This window comes from Sardina pilchardus, chromosome 19 (assembly GCF_963854185.1).
Source record: "Sardina pilchardus chromosome 19, fSarPil1.1, whole genome shotgun sequence".
In the NCBI taxonomy this organism is placed as follows: Eukaryota; Metazoa; Chordata; class Actinopteri; order Clupeiformes; family Clupeidae; genus Sardina; species Sardina pilchardus.
This window is the reverse complement of record NC_085012.1, coordinates 11,263,934-11,286,007: the sequence shown is the minus strand read 5'-3', so window position 1 is coordinate 11,286,007 and position 22,074 is coordinate 11,263,934. Positions and strand designations below refer to the sequence as shown.

Genomic DNA, 22,074 nt, shown 5'->3' with positions numbered 1-22,074 from the left:
AGTATGTTTTCATAAATTATGCATAGCGCATACTGTTAGTTCTGGTATGTGTCACTTTATTACTGTTTTCCCAGGTATTCATTATCATATTATTATGAGCAGTTTCTAATGGGATGACTTAAAGGGGATTTGTGCAAAGTACTGTGACAGAATACGTCAACAGTTATGAACATCTCCGATTGTTTATTCACACTTTACAATTTATGGCAAATAAAATACCTCATGGTACCAAATTGTGAGTAAAAAGTGTGCATACATTATACTAAAATTCTTTATGATACTGTCCCTTGGATCCTAATTCCAAGTTAAATGCCACTTTCAACCATTGTTTCCTTTTAAACACAGAGAGAATAACATTTAAACAAAACCCTCTTGAAACTTTATAAAGAATGGCACAGTCCTCATTCCCTGTCCTGGAGTGTCATTGTATTCCACCACACAGAACAGAAACAAAGGACATTCTCCCAGACATCTCTCCATCCAAGGCTTTCTGGTGGCAAACACTCAAACTGATATAAAGTTCAGGAGGGAGGAGGCACTTACAGACAAAGGCAGGTCATGGTAAAGTGGAGAAAAGACACGATAATTAAAGCTCTCTTCTTTCCGATGCTATGCACATGCACCTGGTTGCTATAGTAACAAAGTCAGTAACATATTACACCCTACTACTCTCTCTACCCCACCCCACCCCATGCCTCTCTCTTTCTCTCTCTCTCTCTCTGTGGTTCCCTGTCCTTTGCATTCAGCATGTGCTAAAGAGAAGCATAGCATATGCGAAACGGTCCTACAAAGCCCCGTTCAAGCAAAATCCATTGTGTAGCCACATTTTCCCCCTGCAGCTAAAGCCCAGAATCAGCATTGCCAAGTGTGAAGGGAAAATGCCCAGCTTGCAGAAGCCCTAAGCCCCTCATTGTGCAGCCATTGTCAGGTAAACCTCGCGATAGCACAGTGCACGAGCCAGGCCATATATATCAGGGTGTCCAACTTTTTCAGTGTCACACTTTCTTACTTGTGGGTCAGGTTGGACAACATCCAGTGAAAATGTCGCAGTATTCTGGAAAGGTAAGCACCTGAGCCGACCTGACCAAAGGTACATGGCCTATCGCCTTCCAATGAAGAGCAGCGTTGGATATAGGAGAGACATTTTGATCACATCTCTAACAGAGCAGGACATAGGCATTGAACTTTTAAAAGGATTTCTAGTCAAAAAAAAAAATAGCTTTATAAAAAAAAATACTGAATTCTGAAACAGTTTTTGGACCCATCCCATGGGTGAACTATTCAGGTAGTGCAATAACAGGCTTTCTCAGGCTAGAGGGCCATTTGGAAATGTAATGGAAATCCAATGTGCTCTGTTCCTCTGCTGATATTTCACCTCTAGTGTCTTGGAAAGAGTTGGTTGTGGTATTGACAGAAACAGAGATGTTTCAAATGTGGCGTTGGTTGTGATAGCAGAAGCGGCTGGAGTAAGTTGGACGCAGTAATCCTAGCAGCAATAGCAGCAGCAGCAGCAGCAGCAGTAGTAGTAGTTGGTAGTAGTAGTGGGATTGGTGGTGGCAGTGGATATAGTGGTAATAGATGGCACAGAGAGAGAGAGAAACCAGCGTGTGGATGATGGGAGTTCTCTCACTGTAACACTCACTGAGTCTCTCCACAGCACGGGTAATCTGGAGGCCTGGCTTTTCAATTTCACACTTCGCAAATCAATGGACGCCGGTCGGGGCCAATCTCATAGCTATGGATTAGATGGGATTTCCTAATCAATTAAATGGACAAAATTGTGGTCCTTTCAACCTAAACCTCTGACAAAGCCAACACAAAGGACTGCTCTTTCCCATCAAAGAGGATGTCATTAAGAACTGAGCTGCATTTATTTTTTTATTTGATTTTTTTTACAAAGTGCCTTTCCATTGAAAGAATAATTGTTCTTCCCTTTTGACAAAAGAAAATGAACTGTGAGCTAAATCGTCAATATTCCCTATCTAGACAGCTTACTCAGAGATACGAACAGTTGAACAGTCACAGTCTAGAGGAGGGAAGAGCAATCAAGGATACGCAGCGGTTTGGGCTTTCTGGGCTATTCCTCCTCTTGCTTCCTCTCTCTGCTATTGCTCAGATGCAGCATTGAAATGCACATCGCAACAGTGCCCCCATAGACAACTCTATTCATATGCAGCTCGTAGCCTCACACCTGACACTGACTCCAACATCTCTCCTCCCCCACCCCTTCTCTTCCTTCCACTTGCTTCCTGGGGGGCTTTGCACACACATAATGTGTGTGTGTATGTGTATGGATATATGTGTGTGTGAACACATGTTATGTCCCTCATCCTCCTGTGTACTGACGTGTGTGTGTGTGTGGTCCCCTTCACTCCCTGCCTTCAGATCGTGTTTTACGAGGGCAAATGCTTCACCGGGAGGAAGCTGGAGGTGTTCGGCGACTGCGATAACTTCCAGGACCGCGGCTTCATGAACCGCGTCAACTCCATCCGCGTGGAGAGCGGTGCTTGGATCTGCTACGACCACCCTGACTTCAAGGGCCAGCAGTACATCCTGGAGCGCGGCGAGTACCCCGAGTTCCAGCGCTGGAACTCCCACAACGATCACATGGGCTCCTGCAAGCCAATCAGGATGGTGAGTATAGCCAGAGAGGGCGGGGCTGGACACGTGTGATACCGACACATGGGAGTCATGTCATGCCATGTCAGATATGTCAACAGATCACACATATGCATCCAGTTTGTTTATGAATGTCATCCCTCTTTGTGTGCATCTGTGTGTGTCATACAAACATGAATTCCATTCCTGCCATCTTCTCATCATCTCTCTTCCTCTCTCATCCCTCTCTCAGCACGGTGAGCACTACAGAATTGAGCTGTTCGAGGGCTGCAACTACTCCGGCCAGTGTGTGGAGCTGTGCGACGACTGCCCCTTCCTGCAGAGCCGTGGCTTCACCAAGACCTGCATCAACTCCATCAGAGTCTACGGTGACGGAGCGTAAGTCCCCACCTTCAGCCGAACCCTGAACACACACACACACAAACACACACTTTCTATCTCCACCTTTCGACAGCTCAGCACCAAATGTTAGGATAGAATAGCATCAAGCGACAAGAGGAGCTTGGGCCATCAATCCAGTGCTGCTGACCCTTATGGTCTCTCCGCAAACATTTTCACTGTTTGGTTAACACAACAGGTTGGGCTAAAGTAGAGGAGTATTGCTGTAGGCTTTTGGGCAATGTTACACACTCCAGTCAAGACCAGTGTTGATTTTGTGCTTGGGGTCGGACAGCGAGCGAGAAGGTCTCCATTTGTCAAATATATCACTGGCCCAGAGAGGGGTTGGAGGTGGAAGGAAATAAGGTCAACACTGACCACTGCTGGTGAGGTGGAGAATAATCTGTCCCCTCATAGCAAGGATGCAGCAGGGTTGTCTGCCTGTAGTAGACTGTACCACTACATAGTTCTGTTCACTTCAGATGAGGACAAACGATTGCTCATGGGTGAAAAACATATGCCGACAATTAATAACAATTACCAAGGTTTAATTAGACATAAAATTCAAAGGCCAGTTAAATGAATCTGCAACGTATTATTAATTAACAGTTTGTGTTTAGTCGCACTGATTAATTATTGCTGCTTGTTTACGGCGAGAGCAAAAAAAATGGCACAGTACATTACTGTGAATGATCTTGAAGGCACATACAGTAATAAGTAATGCCAGGGGCTGTCACCAACATGGCTTACATGATCTATTTCTCTCAGAAGCATCTATCTCCATTGCACTGATCTGCATAGAACCAGTTCAGACAAATTACAGTAGATCAGATCTTGCAGAAAACAAATCTTGCACTGGATCTTCTCAGGAAATGATAGAGTGGAAAATCTCATACCGCAGATAAGCCACATTGTCTCAGTTAGTGACACTTTAATATTTTAGGCACAGCTGGAAAAAGCCATGGCAATTGATAGATCAATCACACTTGTGTAAAAATGGCATATGTGTGTGTGTTCCCCTACAGCTGGGTGATGTACGAAGAGCCCAACTTCCGTGGCCGCATGTACATTGTGGAGAGAGGCAACTACTGCAGCCACAACGAGTGGCAGGCCCAGAACCCCAACATCCAGTCCATCCGCAGGGTTGTCAACTACTTCTAAGCCCCCAACATCATCCCCAGCTAGCGCCCCCATGACGAGGACTACAACACCCCGCCATCCCTGAACCCCTTCCACCATCACCACCACAGACTGTGTCTTTGCCCCCACAGCTTTCTCTCTTCCTCAAAGAAATGTAAAATAAAACCATACTAAAAACCATGACCCCCAAAAAACAGTATTTTAATCATGACCCGGTGTTGCTGTGTGGATGGAGTTTTTCCATGGAGATTCACCTGGTGAGAATGCGACAGAGACACCAGCAACTTGTTGTATACAATGTGATCAGTTTCTGACAAACACTCAGTTCTCAGATTGGTGCATTTCCAATAACAAAAGGGTATTACAGACAATGGAGTCCTTGCAAAACCTTGCTAAACTATTCAGAAATTCTGTGCAGGGTTTAGATGTACTAGTAGGCTCTATTGACCAGTGTGCTCAAAGATGTTCAAATCACATTGTTGATTTGTTGATTTATACTTGAAGTTTAATTTCTATATCAATATTTTATCAAAAAATTAAGATTTTGATCATTAAAAATGATCATTCCATTATTGATGTAATTAATGTTTGCTTCGTAGAGTGGAAAATTACACTGTACTATGATAAACCAAAACAAGGACATATTGCATGTAATATGAACACAATTACTACATGAACCACAGAAACAAACGTGAAATTCTGGCATTTGGAAGTAAATTAATTGACAACAATTACAGTACTGAACCACATGAACAAAATGTCTCGAAAGTGACATAACTCAATGTACCAATTAAATGCAAAGTCTTTTTAATTAAAATGTAATCTAATTTAATTATTAATTATGGCAGAAACTCATCAACAAAACAAATTCCCACTCTTAAAGGCCTGAATCAATAACATATACTGTAAGCCATCAAAGCTCAATTCCTTTAAGGAAACACATTTAAAGAGGAACTATGCAGGATTGGCGATTTAATCTCTGTTTTCGGTTTCGTTTTTCGTTTTCGCTCGTTTTATGCTTGCATATTTCTCTGCTGAGCTTCCCCGACAGCTTTAGCGTGTATATTTATACATATATAGGCTATATATAAATATATAAATTGCCAGCGTGGTTCTTCTTGCTCCTTACGTGTCTCAGACTTCCAGATGTAAACAAGGAGCGATCGTCTCCTGCAGAAACTGCAAGGTTGCAATAGCGCAGGGGTGGGCAACTAATTTACGCAAGAGGCCACATGAGACACTGAAACTGTTGCGGAGGGCCGGACCCAAAACGCCAAACTCAAAACGCCAAACTCAAGTCTGAACTCAGTTCTGTTCAATTCTATTCTGTTCTTGTACAACATTAAGTAAATCGTATGGTTTTGGTTACTAGGCCTACTAGTAAGAGTAGAGATGAAAATGTGAGGGAGACCAAGTAAAAACGGCAATCATAGCCTATATGTCCAGTATTTAAAATAAAGTAATTGTTTGACATTGACATGTTGTTGTTTTTCAGTATACAAATGTAAAAAAAAAGCTTCTATGCTAGGCCATGAAAATGTGATGGAGTCAGTAGCCTACAAACTTATCCCTGTGCCACCATTATTTCAAGCAATATTTCCATAATTTACCATGAACTCTACAGAAGACCATAATTTAAATAATTTAAACTCTACAGAATTAGACTATGAAAATGTGGAGCAGAAAATAGTAGTCTAGTTAATCAACATTCACAAACGAATTTTGAGAATTAAGGCTATGTGTTTGCTTTAACTTTATACAAAAGACTGATTGGTCAAACTCGCCCTCTGTGTTCAGCCGGCTGCTTCAAGCAACCTGTGGGTAGTAGCCTAGGCTATATACTAGGCTACTAATTCGCTGACATAAGCTTGGCAGATAAACTCAAACATATTTTGGTTACAATGACGTTGTTATCCGATTGTAAACTGTCTATCTGTCAGTACCGTTTTGAAATCAACACTTCCTATCGCCACCAATCAGCCGCAGCATTCTGACTGTTGCGGTGGTCGGCGATGCAGACACCGGAGACACAACTCGGAGGGTTATTGCGCCGATGTAAAAGCAATTGCATTTATCGATGCAAAACTTTATTCACCAGCACATCGGTGAGGGTGTTTACGTCGTATGCATCCATGCACGCACAGACGTATGGGTGTAAAAATAGCAGTCACTTTCAAAATAAAAGCAGCGATGGTGATTTGCGTGCATTATCTCTATGCTAGGCGCTTGACTGATGTTTTTTCACGGACCTTACGCGGGCCGGTCAGGGAAAGCCCGCGGACCGTATGTTGCCCATGTATGCAATAGCGGATAGGGACACTGGGGGCGGGAGGAAATATTACTGTTTTCGATGAAACTGGTCAGTCAAGCAAAACAACGATTTCTGAGCGATTTTATGACTATGAAAAAGTTGCATAGGGTCTCTTTAAGGGCTTACAGTCTCCAGCAATTCTTACCGTAATTTCCAGACTATTAGCGGCTTATACATTGATTTTGCAAAATTTCGTCAGCTATGAGGTTAATACAGGGGGCAGTTAATATGGTGTTAATATGGTTTTGTTTCTTTTAACTTGCATACAAAACTGTCCTGCGGCTTATACACAATGCGGCTTATATGCGGGAAATTACTGTAGCCCATAAACGTGCCAATAAGTGTGTTTGAAATTGGATGAACCTCTCTTAGCAGGACGTTTCCTTTCCCTCCAGGTATGATTTTATCTTGTCGATGACTACTCTCTCTTCATCTAGCGTCAGGTCTAGATAGTCTTCCTCATGCTCAGGAATGTCCTCCAGAACCTCGTTCACCAGGTCTGCGTCCAGACTGGCTGTGCCTTCAGGAAAAACATTGACCACATTTAAAAACAACAAGAAGAATGTGATTTTTTTTTACAGAAACAGGAGTGGTTTTAAAGCCGTGCTATCTGAGGCCCCAAAAAAACACTACCATCCGATACTGCTTTTCAGCCCTGTTCCTTGTTTGCAAATATTTCTCTGGATTTTCCGAATATTTTAATGATGTTATGAACGATGGATGATAAAGTGCCTTTATTTTTCGTAAATTGGATGTTGAGGAGTATTTTTCTTATATTGCTGCAATATTTGCCCGCACAAGGTTTTACAGAATGATGATTGCATCAACATCTTTACTTCTGAGAGACTGCCTCTCTGAAATGCTCTTTTTATACCCAATCATGGTGCCAATTAACTCAATTAGTTATTAGTATATACAGCGCCCTCCACAATTATTGGCACCCCTGGTTAAGATGCGTTAAAAGCCTTAAAATAAATACATTTTTTTTATTGTAGAAGCATACTCTCACACTGAAAATTGTAGAAAAATGTAACCTTCAACTCAAGTGAATTTTAAGGTGGGAAAAAAAATCCCTGACTGAGAAATAATTATTCTTCATAAAATCACCTGTTCCACAATTATTGGCACCCCTAACAATTCCTAGGAAATAAATCTAATTAAAAAGTATTTCTGTCATTTCTGTTATTTCTACAGTAGTTTACAAAGTCAATCAGAGTATGTAGGAACATTTAATTAGTCATTCTTAACATCCTGTTTCCCTGGGCTATCAATATGACGTGACACAGAGGCCATTTCTCTTCAACATGGGAAAGACAAAGGAACACACTGTTCAAGTAACGCAGATGTGTGACGACCTTCACAAGTAAGGCAATGGCTATAAGAAAATAGCCACTCGCACACCTGCCCATATCTATGGTCAGAGGAATCGTTAAGAAGTTTAAAACAACTGGAACAGTGGTAAACAAGCCTGGAAGAGGACGCAAGTTTATTTTGCCACCACGCACAGTGAGGAGGATGGTAAGAGAAATAAAAAAATCTCCAAAACTCACTGTTACAGAATTGCATCAAATGGTTGCATCTTGGGGTAATACAAACTTTAAGGCAGGACGGCTTGATGCAGGCTTTAAGATGTGGGCAGATAAAGGGATCAAGTCAATAGCAGATTTATACTCTTCCAATAAGCTCATGTCCTTTGAGGAGATAGCTAATTCATTTGATATACCTAAAAATCATTTCTTCAAATATTTGCAAATAAGAAATTTTGTTTTTGTGTCTCAAAAGAACTCTTTAGAGATGCCAATACTACACAGCTTAGAAAAGGAAATGGTAAAAGGTTGTTATAATAGAGGCTTAATTTCACAGTTTTATGGAATTTTAGTATCAGGATCACAAGAGTCATCACTTAATAGATTAGAAGCCTGGAGGAAAGATCTAAAAGAAGACCTGTCTATGGATGATTGGATGGAGGCATGTAGGGAAGCTCAAACTCAAACTGTAAGTGTAAGACTGAAACTGTTACAATATAAGTGGTTGATGCGTACCTATATAACTCCAGCTATTCTACATAAGTACAATGAGAATATTCCTGATACCTGCATTAAATGTAGCAAATTCAAAGGCGATCTTTATCACTGCATATGGGAGTGTGAACATATATTTACCTTCTGGAAGGGGGTAAAGGACATGATCAAAAGAATAATAAATATTAGCTTAACGTTATCAGCAAAATCATTTGTTCTACATTTGTACCCTCTTGAACTATCATTGAGAAAAAGGGAATATATTTTCATTGATATGTGCTTGTTACAAGCAAAACGCTTAATTGCTCTATTTTGGAAAAATACAAAAGCCCCAAGTGTAGAAGACTGGCTAAAAGAAATGGCAATGAATATGGCTATGGAAAAAATAACATATATAGTGAAAGGTAAATATAGGAAATTTGAGGAGATCTGGAATCCACTCTTAACCTTTCTGGAAAATGTGGGAGGTAATGGGGGGTCTGATGTAAGTGAAAACTAATGCCACCTGAGAAGCTATTTTTATTTTTATTTATTTATTTATTTATTTTATTTTTTATTATTATTATTATTAATATTATATTTGTTTTTCATGTTGTTGTTATAGTAATCGTCTTTTCTGTTAATTAGTTTTATCTTTGTTGCATCATTCATGTAATCTTTCTGTGTTAAAATATTCAACTGTATGTAATGAATACATGTAAAAAAAGTAATAAAAAACATTGGGGAAAAAAAAAAAAAAATGGTTGCATCTTGGGGTCACAAAGTCTCCAAAACAACCATCAGGCGCTATCTACATGCCAACAAGTTGTTTGGGAGGCATGCAGGAAAAAGAACCTTTCCCACTCAAAATCATCAGCACAAACGTCTGGAGCGGTACTGGGCCTTCAACTGGTACCGTGTGCTTTGGTCAGATGAGACAAAGTTAGAGCATTTTGGCAACAAACACTCTAAGTGGGTCTGGCGTAACAAAAAGATGAGTATGCAGAACAGCACCTCATGCCCACTGTGAAGTATGGGGGAGGATCGGTGATGCTGTGGGCCTGTTTCTCTTCCAAAGGGCCTGGGAACCTTGTTAGGGTGCATGGCATCATGAATGCTTTGAAATACCAGGACATTTTAAATCAAAATCTGGTGGCCTCTGCCCGAAAGCTGAAGATGGGTCGTCACTGGGTCTTTCAGCAAGATAATGACCCTAAACATATGGCCAAGTCTACACAGAAATGGTTCACCAGACACCGTATCAAGCTCCTACCAAGGCCATCTCAGTTCCCAGACCTCAACCCCATTGAAAACCTGTGGGGTGAGTTGAAGTGGGGGGAGTGCAGAGGAGAGAACCCAGGTCGTTGGATGATTTGGAGATTTTGTGCAAAGAGGAATGGTCGAAGATCCCTCTTTCTGTTTTCTCTAATCTTGTGAAACATTATAAGACAAGATTAGGTGCTGTTTTATTAGCAAAAGGGGGTTGTACAAAGCATTAACATCAGGGGTGCCAATAATTGTGGCACACATAATTTGATGTAAAATAATTATTTCTTAATGTGGGATTTTTTTTCCTTCTAAATAAATGCACTTGTATTAAAGGTTGGATTTTACGCTTTTCTTCATTGTGGTCCTATATTATTTGGGAAAAAAATGAATTTATTAGAAGCTAAAGAACACATCTTAACCAGGGGTGCCAATAATTATGGAGGGCACTGTATATATATAACCCAGCATTAGTTATGTTGTCTTCATCAGCCTTAAGCTGCCCCCATCCCAACATTTTTGAGACATCAAATTCAAAATGAGCTTGTATTTTCAATGAAAATGTCAAATGTGCAAATGTCAACATTTGATATGTGGTCTATATCCCTCTTGCACCTAAATATGGGTTTCCAAGATATTACATATATACTGTATGGTATACTGGTGTGTGTGTGTGTGTGTGTGTGTGTGTGTGTGTGTGTGTGTGTGTGTGTACAGTGAGGAGCATATGTATTTGATACCATGCTAAAACAGGAATATAAAATCATAATTTGACAATTGATCTTAATGCCTTAATTCAAAAAATGAGTAAAAATAAAACCGCTAAGGACACCAATTTTCTTTGTGATTGAAGAATGTATCGTAAATAAATAAATGTTTTCCTTAAATGCTAAGGGAAGGAAGTATTTGACCCCCTACAGTATGTAACCCTATGGGAATTTAACACATAGGGCTAACATAGGGGCAGGCAGATTTTTATTTTTAAAGGCCAGCTATTTCATGGATCCAGGATATTATATATATATATATATATATATATATATATATATATGAGGATTTTATATTCCTGTTTTAGCATGGTATCAAATACATATGCTCCTCACTGTATGTGTGTGTGTGTCTTCCTTTACCTGTGGACTCTGAGGATGTGCTGGGCTCCTCCGAGGGCGAGGAGGTGGAGGGCGGGGAGGGTGAGAGCAGCTGGGTGGCCTGGGTCTCCACCGGCCTTGTGCTAGAGCTGCTGGCCATATCCATGGGTTGTCCATGGGAGTCAAGAAGTTTCTGATAGAAAGAGCCAGTCAAGCATCAACTTATCAGTGCAAAGAAGCATTAATAAAAATGGATACTAAATGAATATACTGTACAGTATGTATTGTGCTTCTGCGAATCCAATCTATGAATGAACCGGTGTCCTAACAGGTCTGCCCTATGGATTTCTGATATATTTTAAGCAATTTGTCAGGTTAGGCCTAGGTCAAAGTCGGTGTCAAACACTAATTTTCATGCTAGGCAATACAGAAAATGGGCTTACAGTGTAAAATACCAAAATATTCCTTTAAGTGTCCGTCTGGTAGGGTGCTCACCACATAAGCTTTGTCCACGTCACCATTGGCCTGTTGCAGCTCATGCGCTGCGTCTCTCTTGGCAAAGCCCAGCTCCACCAAGGTGTTGATGCCCTCCTGTCGTCGCCTCCTCTCTTCCTTATCCTGTTCCTTATCCTGTTGGGTACACAATCCACACCAATTGGATTTTTAACAGGCAAATATGCATACATTTGTGGGCAGATGAAAACCTCAGGTACTGATACAAAACAAATGTGTTCAAAATATGGTTATGCTCATAAATATACCTCTACCACAGGTCAGAATTCCCTTTGTGTCAGGGATGTGCTACAAGCAGTACATTTGTAGAAGTAGTTCACAGCCAATACAGTATGCAGGTAAAGAGTACTACTATATCATAGTGTTGGAAATCCCTGTCATCTTCCCTCCACAACATGGTAAGACATGCCACTCTCTCTCCATCTATGAAGGGTCAAAGTAACAATAATTAAATATAAAGTAAATTACAAAGTAAAATGTCATGTAAGTCATATCACCAAGTATCAAATTTAAATCTATCAACGATTATTAAATGTAATCTAATTTAAAGTTTAAAGCAATGTCATTTGAATTTTGAATTACATTAATGAGGCTGAAATTTTAAGTCTCATTCAAAATGAGAACAACAGGGAAATGTAAATGTGATGTATGACTTCAAATTAATTCAACTTCTTATTCAATTGATTTAAAGTTTAATGTAATTCAAAATTCAAATGACATTGATTTAAACTTTAAATTAGATTACATTTAATAATCGTTGATAGATTTAAATTTGATACTTGGTGATATGACTTACATGACATTTTACTTTGTAATTTACTTTATATTTAATTATTGTTACTTTGACCCTTCATATCCATCTGCAGATAATTAGTTATTATCTGGTGTCTGGCGTGTCTTTGTTTGAGGTGGATTTTGCGTCTGGAAGCTGTTTTTGTGACCCTGTCAACTGAAAATTTATGTCTGTTCACATATTTGCGGTTTACATGTATTATTTGACTAATGTTGAAGCTACTTAGTAATCGTTATCTACTTTGCCAGTTAAATGCTCTGTAGCGTTAGATCGAATGCACACTGTCCACGGTATGGGAGTCTGCTGTTCCATGCACTCGCACTGTTCTATTGCGGCTTTGTAGCTCACCACCATCCATGCAAAATTAATGCATTTCGTTTATGTATGTGTAACGATGCGTGCCCGAGCGGGTGGATGGTCAGAGCTGAATGATGGACAGATGCAGAAGTCTTTGATCCAATAAAGGAATTTTCTTTATTATGATGTAAGCTGCCGGCACGTGATGCGAAAAGACAAACAAACACTGATACAAAACGAAAAACAAAAACTGGGACAGTGCCCCCTAGTCTACCTATAGCCCATACCTCAGAGGTCTTTGTAGCAGGACCTCTCACACCTGAGGAGGAAAACTTGTCTCTCGTCTGAGCTATGCAGACCCCATATAGAATACTGGTCTGAACCACTCAACATAAATCAATTAACTGCGATACACAACATTTGTGTTTACACACGACATAGGCAATACACATTACTAATACACTTTCATGTTATTTATCTCCCATGCCATAAGAAACATTACTACGCACGAAATATAATTACCTCTCTGAACACCCCTGCCCACATACGCGCTCCCAAATCCGGGCGCGAAATACGCACACAAAGGGTTCCCTTGCCCAGCACCCCAGTTTGTTCCCTGCCACAAGGAACGTAACTGAAGCACCGAGAACAGGCAAGCACATTCACACCCAAGCATACCTACAGTTCAAACATATCTATTTTCCCACCTAGGAAGCATTGATGTTAAACATGCGCATTTAAGAACGCTTACCTTGCCGGTAAATAGATTACGCTTTAAACCCGGTATACTACACGGCATAGTCTCCTGTATGAATTAACTCGTTTTAAACAATATTTCTATAACTAACTTAACCAGTCTTAACATGCATCAAGTCTGCAACCACAACAGTGCACAAGCAAACATTCACAACATGATTTAATAGCGCAGTCTTTGTTCGCCCCGAAGTTTGGAAAGTCATTGTTCACGTTGCGGCGGGAAAGCCGCATTTGCCAGTGACAGACGCACTGCGCTCTGTCACAGTATGTAATTGACAGACATGATACAGTATATGCGTACATAATATATACTATATATATGCCTGTTCTAGCCATTTAATTACACTACTTAATTAGTATTAGCCTACTACTCACATGTTTAAGAATTGATATGGTGATAATGCATTTGCTCTATGATTCTTTTTGATCATACTAAGAATAGTTGACTTTTTGTAATTACTAATGCTGCCACTTCCCCCACAGGATGACATTTTAAAAACTAGCTTTCAATATTGGAAAACTAGCTTTCGATCATGGAGACCCGACTGCCATTACGCTTTCTCAGCTCTAAATGTGAACTGGTGGTCATATAGTACTTCACAAGGAACTAGGAGGCAGTAGGCTATGGAACAGCGGATAACAACACAACTTATCAACAACACTAGTATACTACTGAGTAGGTAGAGCAGTATGCTACAGGAGACAAAACTAGAAATTCTCTCTCAAACACCAGTACCTTTCTCCTCTGTCTGATATGTTCTTCTGCTTTGCTCTCGTCACCCTGGCAAGCCCTCAGGCCCAGACGAGCCTCCTGGTCACTGAAGCCCATAGCCATCAGATTTTCCAGATTTTTCAGCTTATCTGTGTCTAGACGCAGTCGCTCATACAGGTCTTCCACCTGGAAAATGCCATCCATGTTCAAATGTCATATGTCAGTAAGCCTACAGCCCAGCCCAATACAATTTCAATACAATTAAAATACATAACATCCAATACAGTTTAAGTCAACTGCTCATATGTGAAGAACTTTTGCAGTGTTTTAGAAAGTATTTCATCTGTGTTTTGACATCCAGTGTCATTGTCATCATAAGGGCCCTTCTTGTTCATGTACCATGACTGTAGCTCATGAGACAGAATTCTTATGGATAATACCTTTTTCAGTATCTTTTTGGCCAGTTCGTTGTTGCTTTCATAATAAGCCAGCAGCGTCTGCAGAAGATATAGCCTCAGGAACAGGACCTCCTCGCCTCCTGAGCTCCCCTGAGGAAGCAAGCAAAAAAACACTACATTATCCAGAATGCATCTCCATATAAAATTAAACCCAAGGACAATGGTGCTGCTGCACGACAGTGTTTTAAGCCACAGACCGTAAAAGAAATGGACAAACAGACTCCGTTGTTCTCAAGGGGATGGGACTGAAAAAAAATCTGTTTACTTCCCATTGTTCGGGGTTAGCAGAGCGTTGATAACCCGCTCCATCCGTATTTCTACTTCCGGGAATTTTCCTGCCCCTTGTTTTAAGCCCCCATTGTCGACTTCAAGGCAGCACTGCGACCGTCGACAACAAGGCACTTAACCATAACCCTAACTCTTGCCTAACCCTAGAGTCTTCCATGCAGCACTGCTTGAAAGACGACGTTGGGGGCTTAAAGTGATAATCCGGAGTGAAATGCACTTTAGATAAATTTTTGATAGAGAGTCCAGAATGAATTTAATCGAGTCCGTACCTTTCCTGAAATGTTAATAAAGTGTTGTTAAAGCGTTGCCAGCTGCAGCAGCGACATTTCCAAAAAGGTACTGACTCGATTAAATTCATTCTGGACTCTCTATCTGACCACATAAAGACGTGGGGATACTTCAGTTTGGCTTTAGGGACCCTCTACTCACTACCACGTAAGTGTAGTGTTGTTTGGAACAGTAGAAGAGGTATAAAAATAGCGTTTTGCAGTGGGGAAAGGACATGCCCGCGTCACTTCCAGGCTAACGAGTTTTGGCTAAAAACGGTGAACTCGAACTTTCTCAAAATACATCCGAATGACATGATTTTGGTGTCAACTCAACGTATGTACTCCCAATAGTCCAAAAAATTGATCTAAAGTGCATTTTACTCCGGATTATCCCTTTAACACCATTGTGTGGTGCTATTGTGTACCCTAAAACGACAATCATGAGCATCATACAGCCACATGAAATCCAGAGCATTTGTATGCCATCCTTGACCACTGAACATGCTGTGTTCAGGCATAATAACAAGAATCTTAAAGGCTATACGGACAACAGATACTCTAGAGGTGTCAAACTCATTTTCATCGAGGGCCACATCAGCCCAATGGTTGCCCTCAAAGGGCCAGATGTAACTTCTAAGACGTGTAGCACCAGCCACAAAATCTTTAGCATCGGTAAAACTTCTAAAATCGAGAAGAGCAAAAAGTATCAGCATGACATGTTCTTTTTTATTATTGCTATGTTTTGTAAAAACAAAACACCACTGTCAGTTCCATACAGTTTGACTTTTCAATGAGGGTCACTGGTCAGTCAGGAAGAGATCATGCCATGGATTCTTTTTTTTTCTCATATTTGTGAGTTTTTAGATTCGAGTATATTCAACTTTACTGTCATTGCACGAGTGAAATACCAGTAACGAAATGCAGTTTTACATCTAGCAAGTGATGCAAACGAGTAGGCTAACTGTCATGTCAAAAAGTGCATCCATATGAAATGCGTCACTAGCCTACACCGTTCCATACATACAGTAGAAGCGAACGGTCCCGGTGGACTTTTTCTTTGAAGTTTTAAAGTTGAAAGGTGTTGTGTGGAATCTATGTTGTTCATTTTAAACTGAAATGAAAATGCAAAGCAACAGGGCGATTACTAAAAACTTCTAGCATACCTCTGCTTGCCTGATATGAATGCACCTCTTCTCGGTCAGAATAGGCTTATTTTCGCTATTGGCCAACACTTGCTCGATTAGCAAGGATTTGGAGCTGGATTTTTTGGATAATAGGGCTACACACAATTATACATGCCTTTTAAACGTAGACGTAAACGTATCACGTAGTTTACAACTTACATCGATTCCCCTCTCAAAGAAGCACACGCACTTCAAACAATCATGCGTTTCACAGGCAGGCTAAACCGAGTGCGTAATTTAGGCGCTCCGTTCGCTAAAATAGTTTAGAATACTGGTCTATTTTGTTTTCACACGTACACGTTGCTATCACATCTGATGTAGCCAGTTGCACTGATCATAGAGGAAGGTGGTTGATGTTGCCTCCCTGTCAGTCTAACATGCGTGCATTGTATTGCAGTGTATTGCCTATACGCAAATACTGTATCGGACCTTTTAAGCTCTCGCGGGCCACATACTGTATCAGACCCTTAAAGCTCTCGCGGGCCATATGAAATGACGTGGCGGGCCGCATCTGGCCCGCGGGCCTTGAGTTTGACACCTGTGCTCTAGGACATGGACAAGGCGTGTGTTACAGGGCTGAAGAGGATGTATGCCATCCTTGACCACTAAACGTGCTGTGTAAACAGCAGGACATGGACAAGCTGTGTGTTACAGGGCTGAAGACAAAGTACCTTGATCTGCAGCAGTCTCTCCTGCTGCTCACCGTAGCACTTGCGGAAGCAGTCCTCGGCACACTGCAGCCGCTCCTTGCTGTCCTTCAGGCAGTCGAGGGCGTCCAGCGCCTGGTAGCACCACACAACGTCCAGCTGGAGCACCGCATAGTTATCCACCGTGTTCAGCACTTTGGGGTCACACTTTCTGGAGGGAAATAGATCATATGAGCGTTGAGTGTTTACGGGTGATGGCAAAGATTTTCAAATGGAGGAACCCTGTACCATGTACTACACACCAAGAAATGGTGCATTCAACTGCAAACATCTTGTTTTGTTTATTTGCAAAATAGAGTACACTTTGATTCCTTTGAAAGATTTTCACTCAAGATGGTACACTCCTTTAAAATGGCTCTTGAGATGTTAACCACCACCTGTGCAAAATCTCTATCTCCACACCCAGCACTAAATCAATGGTCAGCTCACCTGAACTCGGTGTCGGCCTGTATCAGATAGCTGAGGGCAGCTTCGTGCTGCCTGCGCTTCATCAACGCTCGGCCCTTCTCATGGAGGCCCATGGCCAGGATCAGAGCCTACAAAATTAGAGCCAACATGAGTCAACCACAGTCCGGTCCACTTAAAGAAGAATTCAAATGCGATTTTTCACATAGACCTCTGCTTCACGAGGTAATTTAAGTACTAAAATAATGACATCCAAAAGTTTTTTTTCATACCGACTCAGTACTGTGACTTTGACAAACAGAGATCTATATGAAAAATGGCCAGAATTTTCCTTTAGGAGGAACAATTCAAGATTCTGGTGAAGGGCTTGGTGATATCTATGCTAAATAGCTCATCAAGCCATGTTTGTGAAGCACTGTTTTGTTATATGACTCTATGACTCCTACGAGCCCCAGCCACTGTTTCACATGTCCAGAGCCAGAAGGAACTGTACTGGCTGTTGAGCACACACAGAATGGAGCTAGATTACTACATTACTAGAATAGCTACAGTAGATTACTCTAAAGAGCAATCCATTGAATTTGGATGTTGGATGAGACTCACAGACTCCATCTTTCATACAATTTTAAAGCAAAGAACTGGTTCAAGTTCCTACAAATGACCTTGATGAGTTTTTCTTATCAAATACTATCAGACTTACAGTAAATATAATTTACTGTTTCACCTTTTTCTCACTAGGAGGAATTGTAAGAGGGTTTCCTTTCTGATCAGCAATCTCCAAAAATGGAGTCGTCATTGGGTCCTCAAGGCCATCTGTATCAACAAACAGCGTAATCAATATGCTATACAAACAGACAATCCTTCCACATTGTCAAGGATTTTCTGCTACTGTTTACCCAAAATGCACTTAATTAGATGTTGCAATTCCAATTTTGTTGCACATGTGACTGTACAATGATAATAAAGGCTATCTATCTATCTATCTCTCTATCAATCAATCATGGCTGCCATAGTGGGTTTGTGTCCAGGGACTTGCCTCTCTCGGACAGGATCTGGAAGCCTTTCTGAGTGCGCTGCATGCTCTCATCCTGCGATTTCTTCTTCTTCTCCACCTCAGCCATGGCTTGTATGGCCTCGGGCTCGGAGGCCCTAAACACCTTCATCTTACTATTGGTCATCACGTTCTGCTCGTCCAGCCTTTTCACTGTGAGGCACAGGAGTCAAGCCAGGCATGGGAGCTATGTAGATAGTCCTCAGATCCTCAAGATTTACACATGCAATGCATCATTTTACACAATAGCTTTATACAATAGATCTGCACCCTGCTGTTTAAACTGGCAAAGTCTAGCGCAAGCAGAGCTGATATGGCCTATGTCCTGTACAGCACAATTACACTGGCTCGATGACTCAAAATGTTGAAATGTAACAAAATGAGTTAGTGCAGCAACCATGGAGTCAGACCTGGCTTTGCCGGTTAAAGTTTTGTTGTTGATGTTGTTGTAATCTTGTAGACTAGGGGTACCTCTTTAAGATTTAGGAGGGTGCCCGGTGATATCCCTTGGGCAATTCCGTATATTAATAACCCTTCTCGCTAAATAAGGCAAGACACTACAGGTCAATAGGGTAAAAAGATACTAGCAGATATCACTATCACTAAGTATGAAGTTGATTACTTACTTGAATATGAAAAGAAAATGTATTAACAGTTTTCTGTAATTTAATGTCTGAATATGCAAATTAGGCATGATGTAATTAAATATGCACTAATTTGCATTTTAACTCTGAACACTGGATAAAGCCAGTTTCAGAATGATTTTTCATTTTGTTGACATATTAGATGAAAAGTATTTTACACAGGGAGTACCTACGTATCTGAATAACTATCAGACAGAAACTGTATTTCAGTACATTTTATTTGTGTTTATTTGCATTTGATATGAGTACTCACATTAAAATTAGAGGAATTTCCTATTTTTTCATTATTTTGATGTTATTTCATGATGGGCATTATTCGGACGTCTCGTGCCCTCACGAGACGTGCAAGTGAGAGATGCTAGCTTCGTGGATGAGTTTCCTCTCACTCTGATGGACAAAATCTCCACTTCAGAAGCATCTACATATACACCAAACGTTTCAGTCTTATACCTAAATATAGTCTAGGTTTTTACAGAGGGGTTTGTTAATTCTTAGCCTGATTTATATAATATTTTCTTCCTGAAAACATGGCGAAAATGAATAACTGAACAAGATATCCATAATTCCCTGTGTAAAATATTTTTTACCTACAGTAGCCTAGTATGCTATGTCAACAAAATGAAAAAAAAGATTTTGAACACTAGCAATAGTAATAGTTGTTCATGACATGAGGATAAACCACCGCCATGTTTTAAAATGCATGCAAACAAGCACAACCAGGCTTAGACTAGGATTTTTTTTTTTTTTTTTTTTTTTTTCCCTTCAGATTAGAATTTTAGCATTGCCATTTTCAAGCCAATAATAAGTAGCCTGAGGTTAGGGGGAAATGCATAGATATATAAAGCTTTATATATGGGAAAATGTATTGTCTGACGATCATTATCGTGAATCAAGCCTGAATGTGCAGGCTCGAACACTGGGAAGGCCTGGTGGAGGGTGAGAGAAGAGAGTTCTCTCAATCAAATATACATGTAGCTTTCTGAAGTGCTGCTGCATACAGTAATCAAGAATATTGTTGGAGGAAAAATTGCATTTAGGCCTACTGGGATCTATGTTCTTCTTTCCAGAAATTAGTTTGATGTGGTTCAAACCAGAGTCTTCTTTTATTCTTGAAAATAAACCAGAGAAACAAGAGAACATCAATAAGAATATCAATACATGAGCAACCCAAAGACTGATAATTCAATAGCATCCTAAATCAGCATAGCCTACCTGTTTATTATGTCTTGAGCGGGGACATCCAGCCTGGTTTCCAGGTAATACTTCTTTTTATCCTAAAACATTTTGAGGACACGTCAAAGGAGGAACAAAGTTCACCTATGCTTGGGTAAAACCAAAGTCCTTTTAAAAGTATACTGTAAGTGTCTCTGGTAAAACTAGCATTTGACTGAAGCTTGATACCTTTTTCAGATCTCTGGGGAGGACTATTTCCAATTTGGCCACACATTTCTCCATGCATAACTTGTTTCCAGATCCCTTAAAAAACAGCACGGTTATCTCGTAGGCTACCCGTAACAACAACTGTACGTGAATGTAAAGAGCAGAAGAGCTGGCTACTTACATGCTCCTGTCCGATCCCATTATCAGTTGTGTGGTTCCGTAGTTGGACATTATCATTTCTTAACTGAGTTACTAACTTGGATTGAGTATTTTGTGCTGCCATTTCAGAGTTAGGAAGGTTAGCTTTCTAAATCGAAAGTAAGTAACTGGGGGAATACCCAGACGTTCCTTCCTCCTATTTTGCTTGACAGCCACCACGCAAACAAGCTAACATGATCAGTTATTATAAAGCCCCTCTTCATCAATGACAACTATTGAACAAACTCATAACCTACTGTCTTTCGGCGACAGAAAGACAAGTTTTCAAGAGACAAGTGGGCTTCTGCCTTCAGAAGTCGTATGACTGGACTGAGCTCTTCCAACATGCTTGCAAGTGGCTACACAGACAGATATCACGCGTGACATGGAGGCCGATATGATGACGCAAATCACCTAATAAAATTGTCCTACACTGTGACAGATCTCTGACAATCTCTGCAGGGTTCAGTAATTCTATCAGAGACACTTATGGTTCTATTTCCTAGTGTCCTCGAACACAATTACATGAACGCAGAAACTAAATTCTGGCATTAGAAATGAAATGCACTGACAGTATGAACAAAAACATCTCGAAAGTAACAACTCATTTACAGTACCAATAAAATCCAAAATCTTTTCAATTCAAATTTAATTTAACTTTTACTTATGTTAGAAAGATGTAGGCCTACAGTATGAACTGTAACTAGTTAATGTGAGGAAATGTGCTCATTATGGGTTAAAAAATAATGACGATTCTGAATGTCTCGTTGTCATAATTGTGATTCTCTTCAATTTATCATTCAAGTTGAGTAGTGGCAGAAGTGCCTTGGGTTGTTTTTAGTGTAAAATGTGTCCTGGTGTCAAACACTCTAGTCTAGGCCTATACAGTCTTTGGCTTTAGCCTATACAGTGTGATCCGTTTGACAAACTCTCACATTTTTGCAAAAACATGAGCTTATATTCAGAAAAAATAGTGTGTTCCGACATTCTGTGCAGGGTTTATGTACTAGACTCTATTTCCCAGTGTCATTGAAGATGTTCAAATCTCATTGTTGATTTGTTGATTTATACTTTTTTACAAGTTTATTTTTTTTCTCAATATTTTATCAAACCATTATTGGTGCAATCAGTGTTTGCTTCATTGAGTGGAAGAAAAATGACACTGTAGGCTAGTATGATAAACCAAAACAAGGATTTATTGCATGTAATATTCAACACAATTACTACATGAACAGAAACCAACTTGAAATTCTGGCATTAGGAATTAACAACAATTACTTAAACACATGAAAAAAATGTAAAACAAAAGTAACATAACTAATTTTACCAATCAAATCCAAAGTCTTTTAAATGGAAATTTAATTTTAACTTTGAATTATGTTTGAAAGATGCAACAACAACATACAGTATGAACTGTAACAAAATATTGCCAATTAAATGTAAACTTTCAAGACAACTGTGTCTTCATATAGTGCAATTAATTAAAATTGCATTTTCTTTTCATTAATAATGGCAAAAACTGTTCAACAAAACAAAGTCCCACTCGTAAAGCCCTTAATCAATAACATAGAGGCCATCAAAGCTCAATTCCTTCAAGGAAACATATTTAAGGGCTTA

At 40.1% G+C, this 22,074-nt stretch overlaps 3 protein-coding genes across 5 annotated transcripts in view; 1 reads left to right on the top strand and 2 right to left on the bottom strand.

Annotated features, from left to right (window-relative positions):
- Positions 1-782: 782 nt before the first annotated feature.
- LOC134065705 (NEDD8 ultimate buster 1-like) lies at positions 783-20,675 on the bottom strand. 3 transcript variants are annotated; one of them, XM_062520714.1, is made up of 14 exons: positions 20,441-20,673; positions 20,281-20,355; positions 20,092-20,153; positions 19,923-19,987; positions 18,221-18,388; positions 17,909-17,997; positions 17,209-17,315; positions 16,744-16,930; positions 14,314-14,421; positions 13,898-14,059; positions 11,298-11,432; positions 10,845-10,995; positions 6,812-6,968; positions 783-3,022 (listed from the first exon to the last, which is right to left on the bottom strand). In XM_062520714.1, the coding sequence occupies exons 1-13, from the start codon at positions 20,540-20,542 to the stop codon at positions 6,817-6,819; spliced, it is 1,563 nt and encodes a 520-aa protein (XP_062376698.1). In that variant the 5' UTR covers positions 20,543-20,673; the 3' UTR covers positions 783-3,022; positions 6,812-6,816. The 3 variants fall into 3 exon arrangements, with proteins under 3 accessions (XP_062376698.1, XP_062376699.1, XP_062376697.1); XM_062520713.1 differs by lacking the exon at positions 783-3,022 and having other exon boundaries at positions 4,366-6,968; XM_062520715.1 differs by lacking the exons at positions 783-3,022; positions 20,281-20,355 and having other exon boundaries at positions 4,345-6,968; positions 20,441-20,675.
- crygn2 (crystallin, gamma N2) lies at positions 1,005-4,317 on the top strand. The gene is made up of 4 exons (XM_062520716.1): positions 1,005-1,062; positions 2,386-2,634; positions 2,852-2,997; positions 4,023-4,317. Exons 1-4 carry the CDS (start codon positions 1,042-1,044, stop codon positions 4,156-4,158), a joined length of 552 nt encoding a protein of 183 aa, XP_062376700.1. The 5' UTR covers positions 1,005-1,041; the 3' UTR covers positions 4,159-4,317.
- A 957-nt stretch (positions 20,676-21,632) lies between the features above and the next one.
- The window catches only part of LOC134065704 (NEDD8 ultimate buster 1-like), a 16,827-nt gene continuing 16,385 nt past the window's right edge, over positions 21,633-22,074 (bottom strand). Inside the window, exon 14 of the mRNA XM_062520711.1 lies at positions 21,633-22,074. This exon is cut by the window's right edge and continues 225 nt beyond it. The gene's annotated coding sequence lies outside the window, so the exon portion shown is untranslated.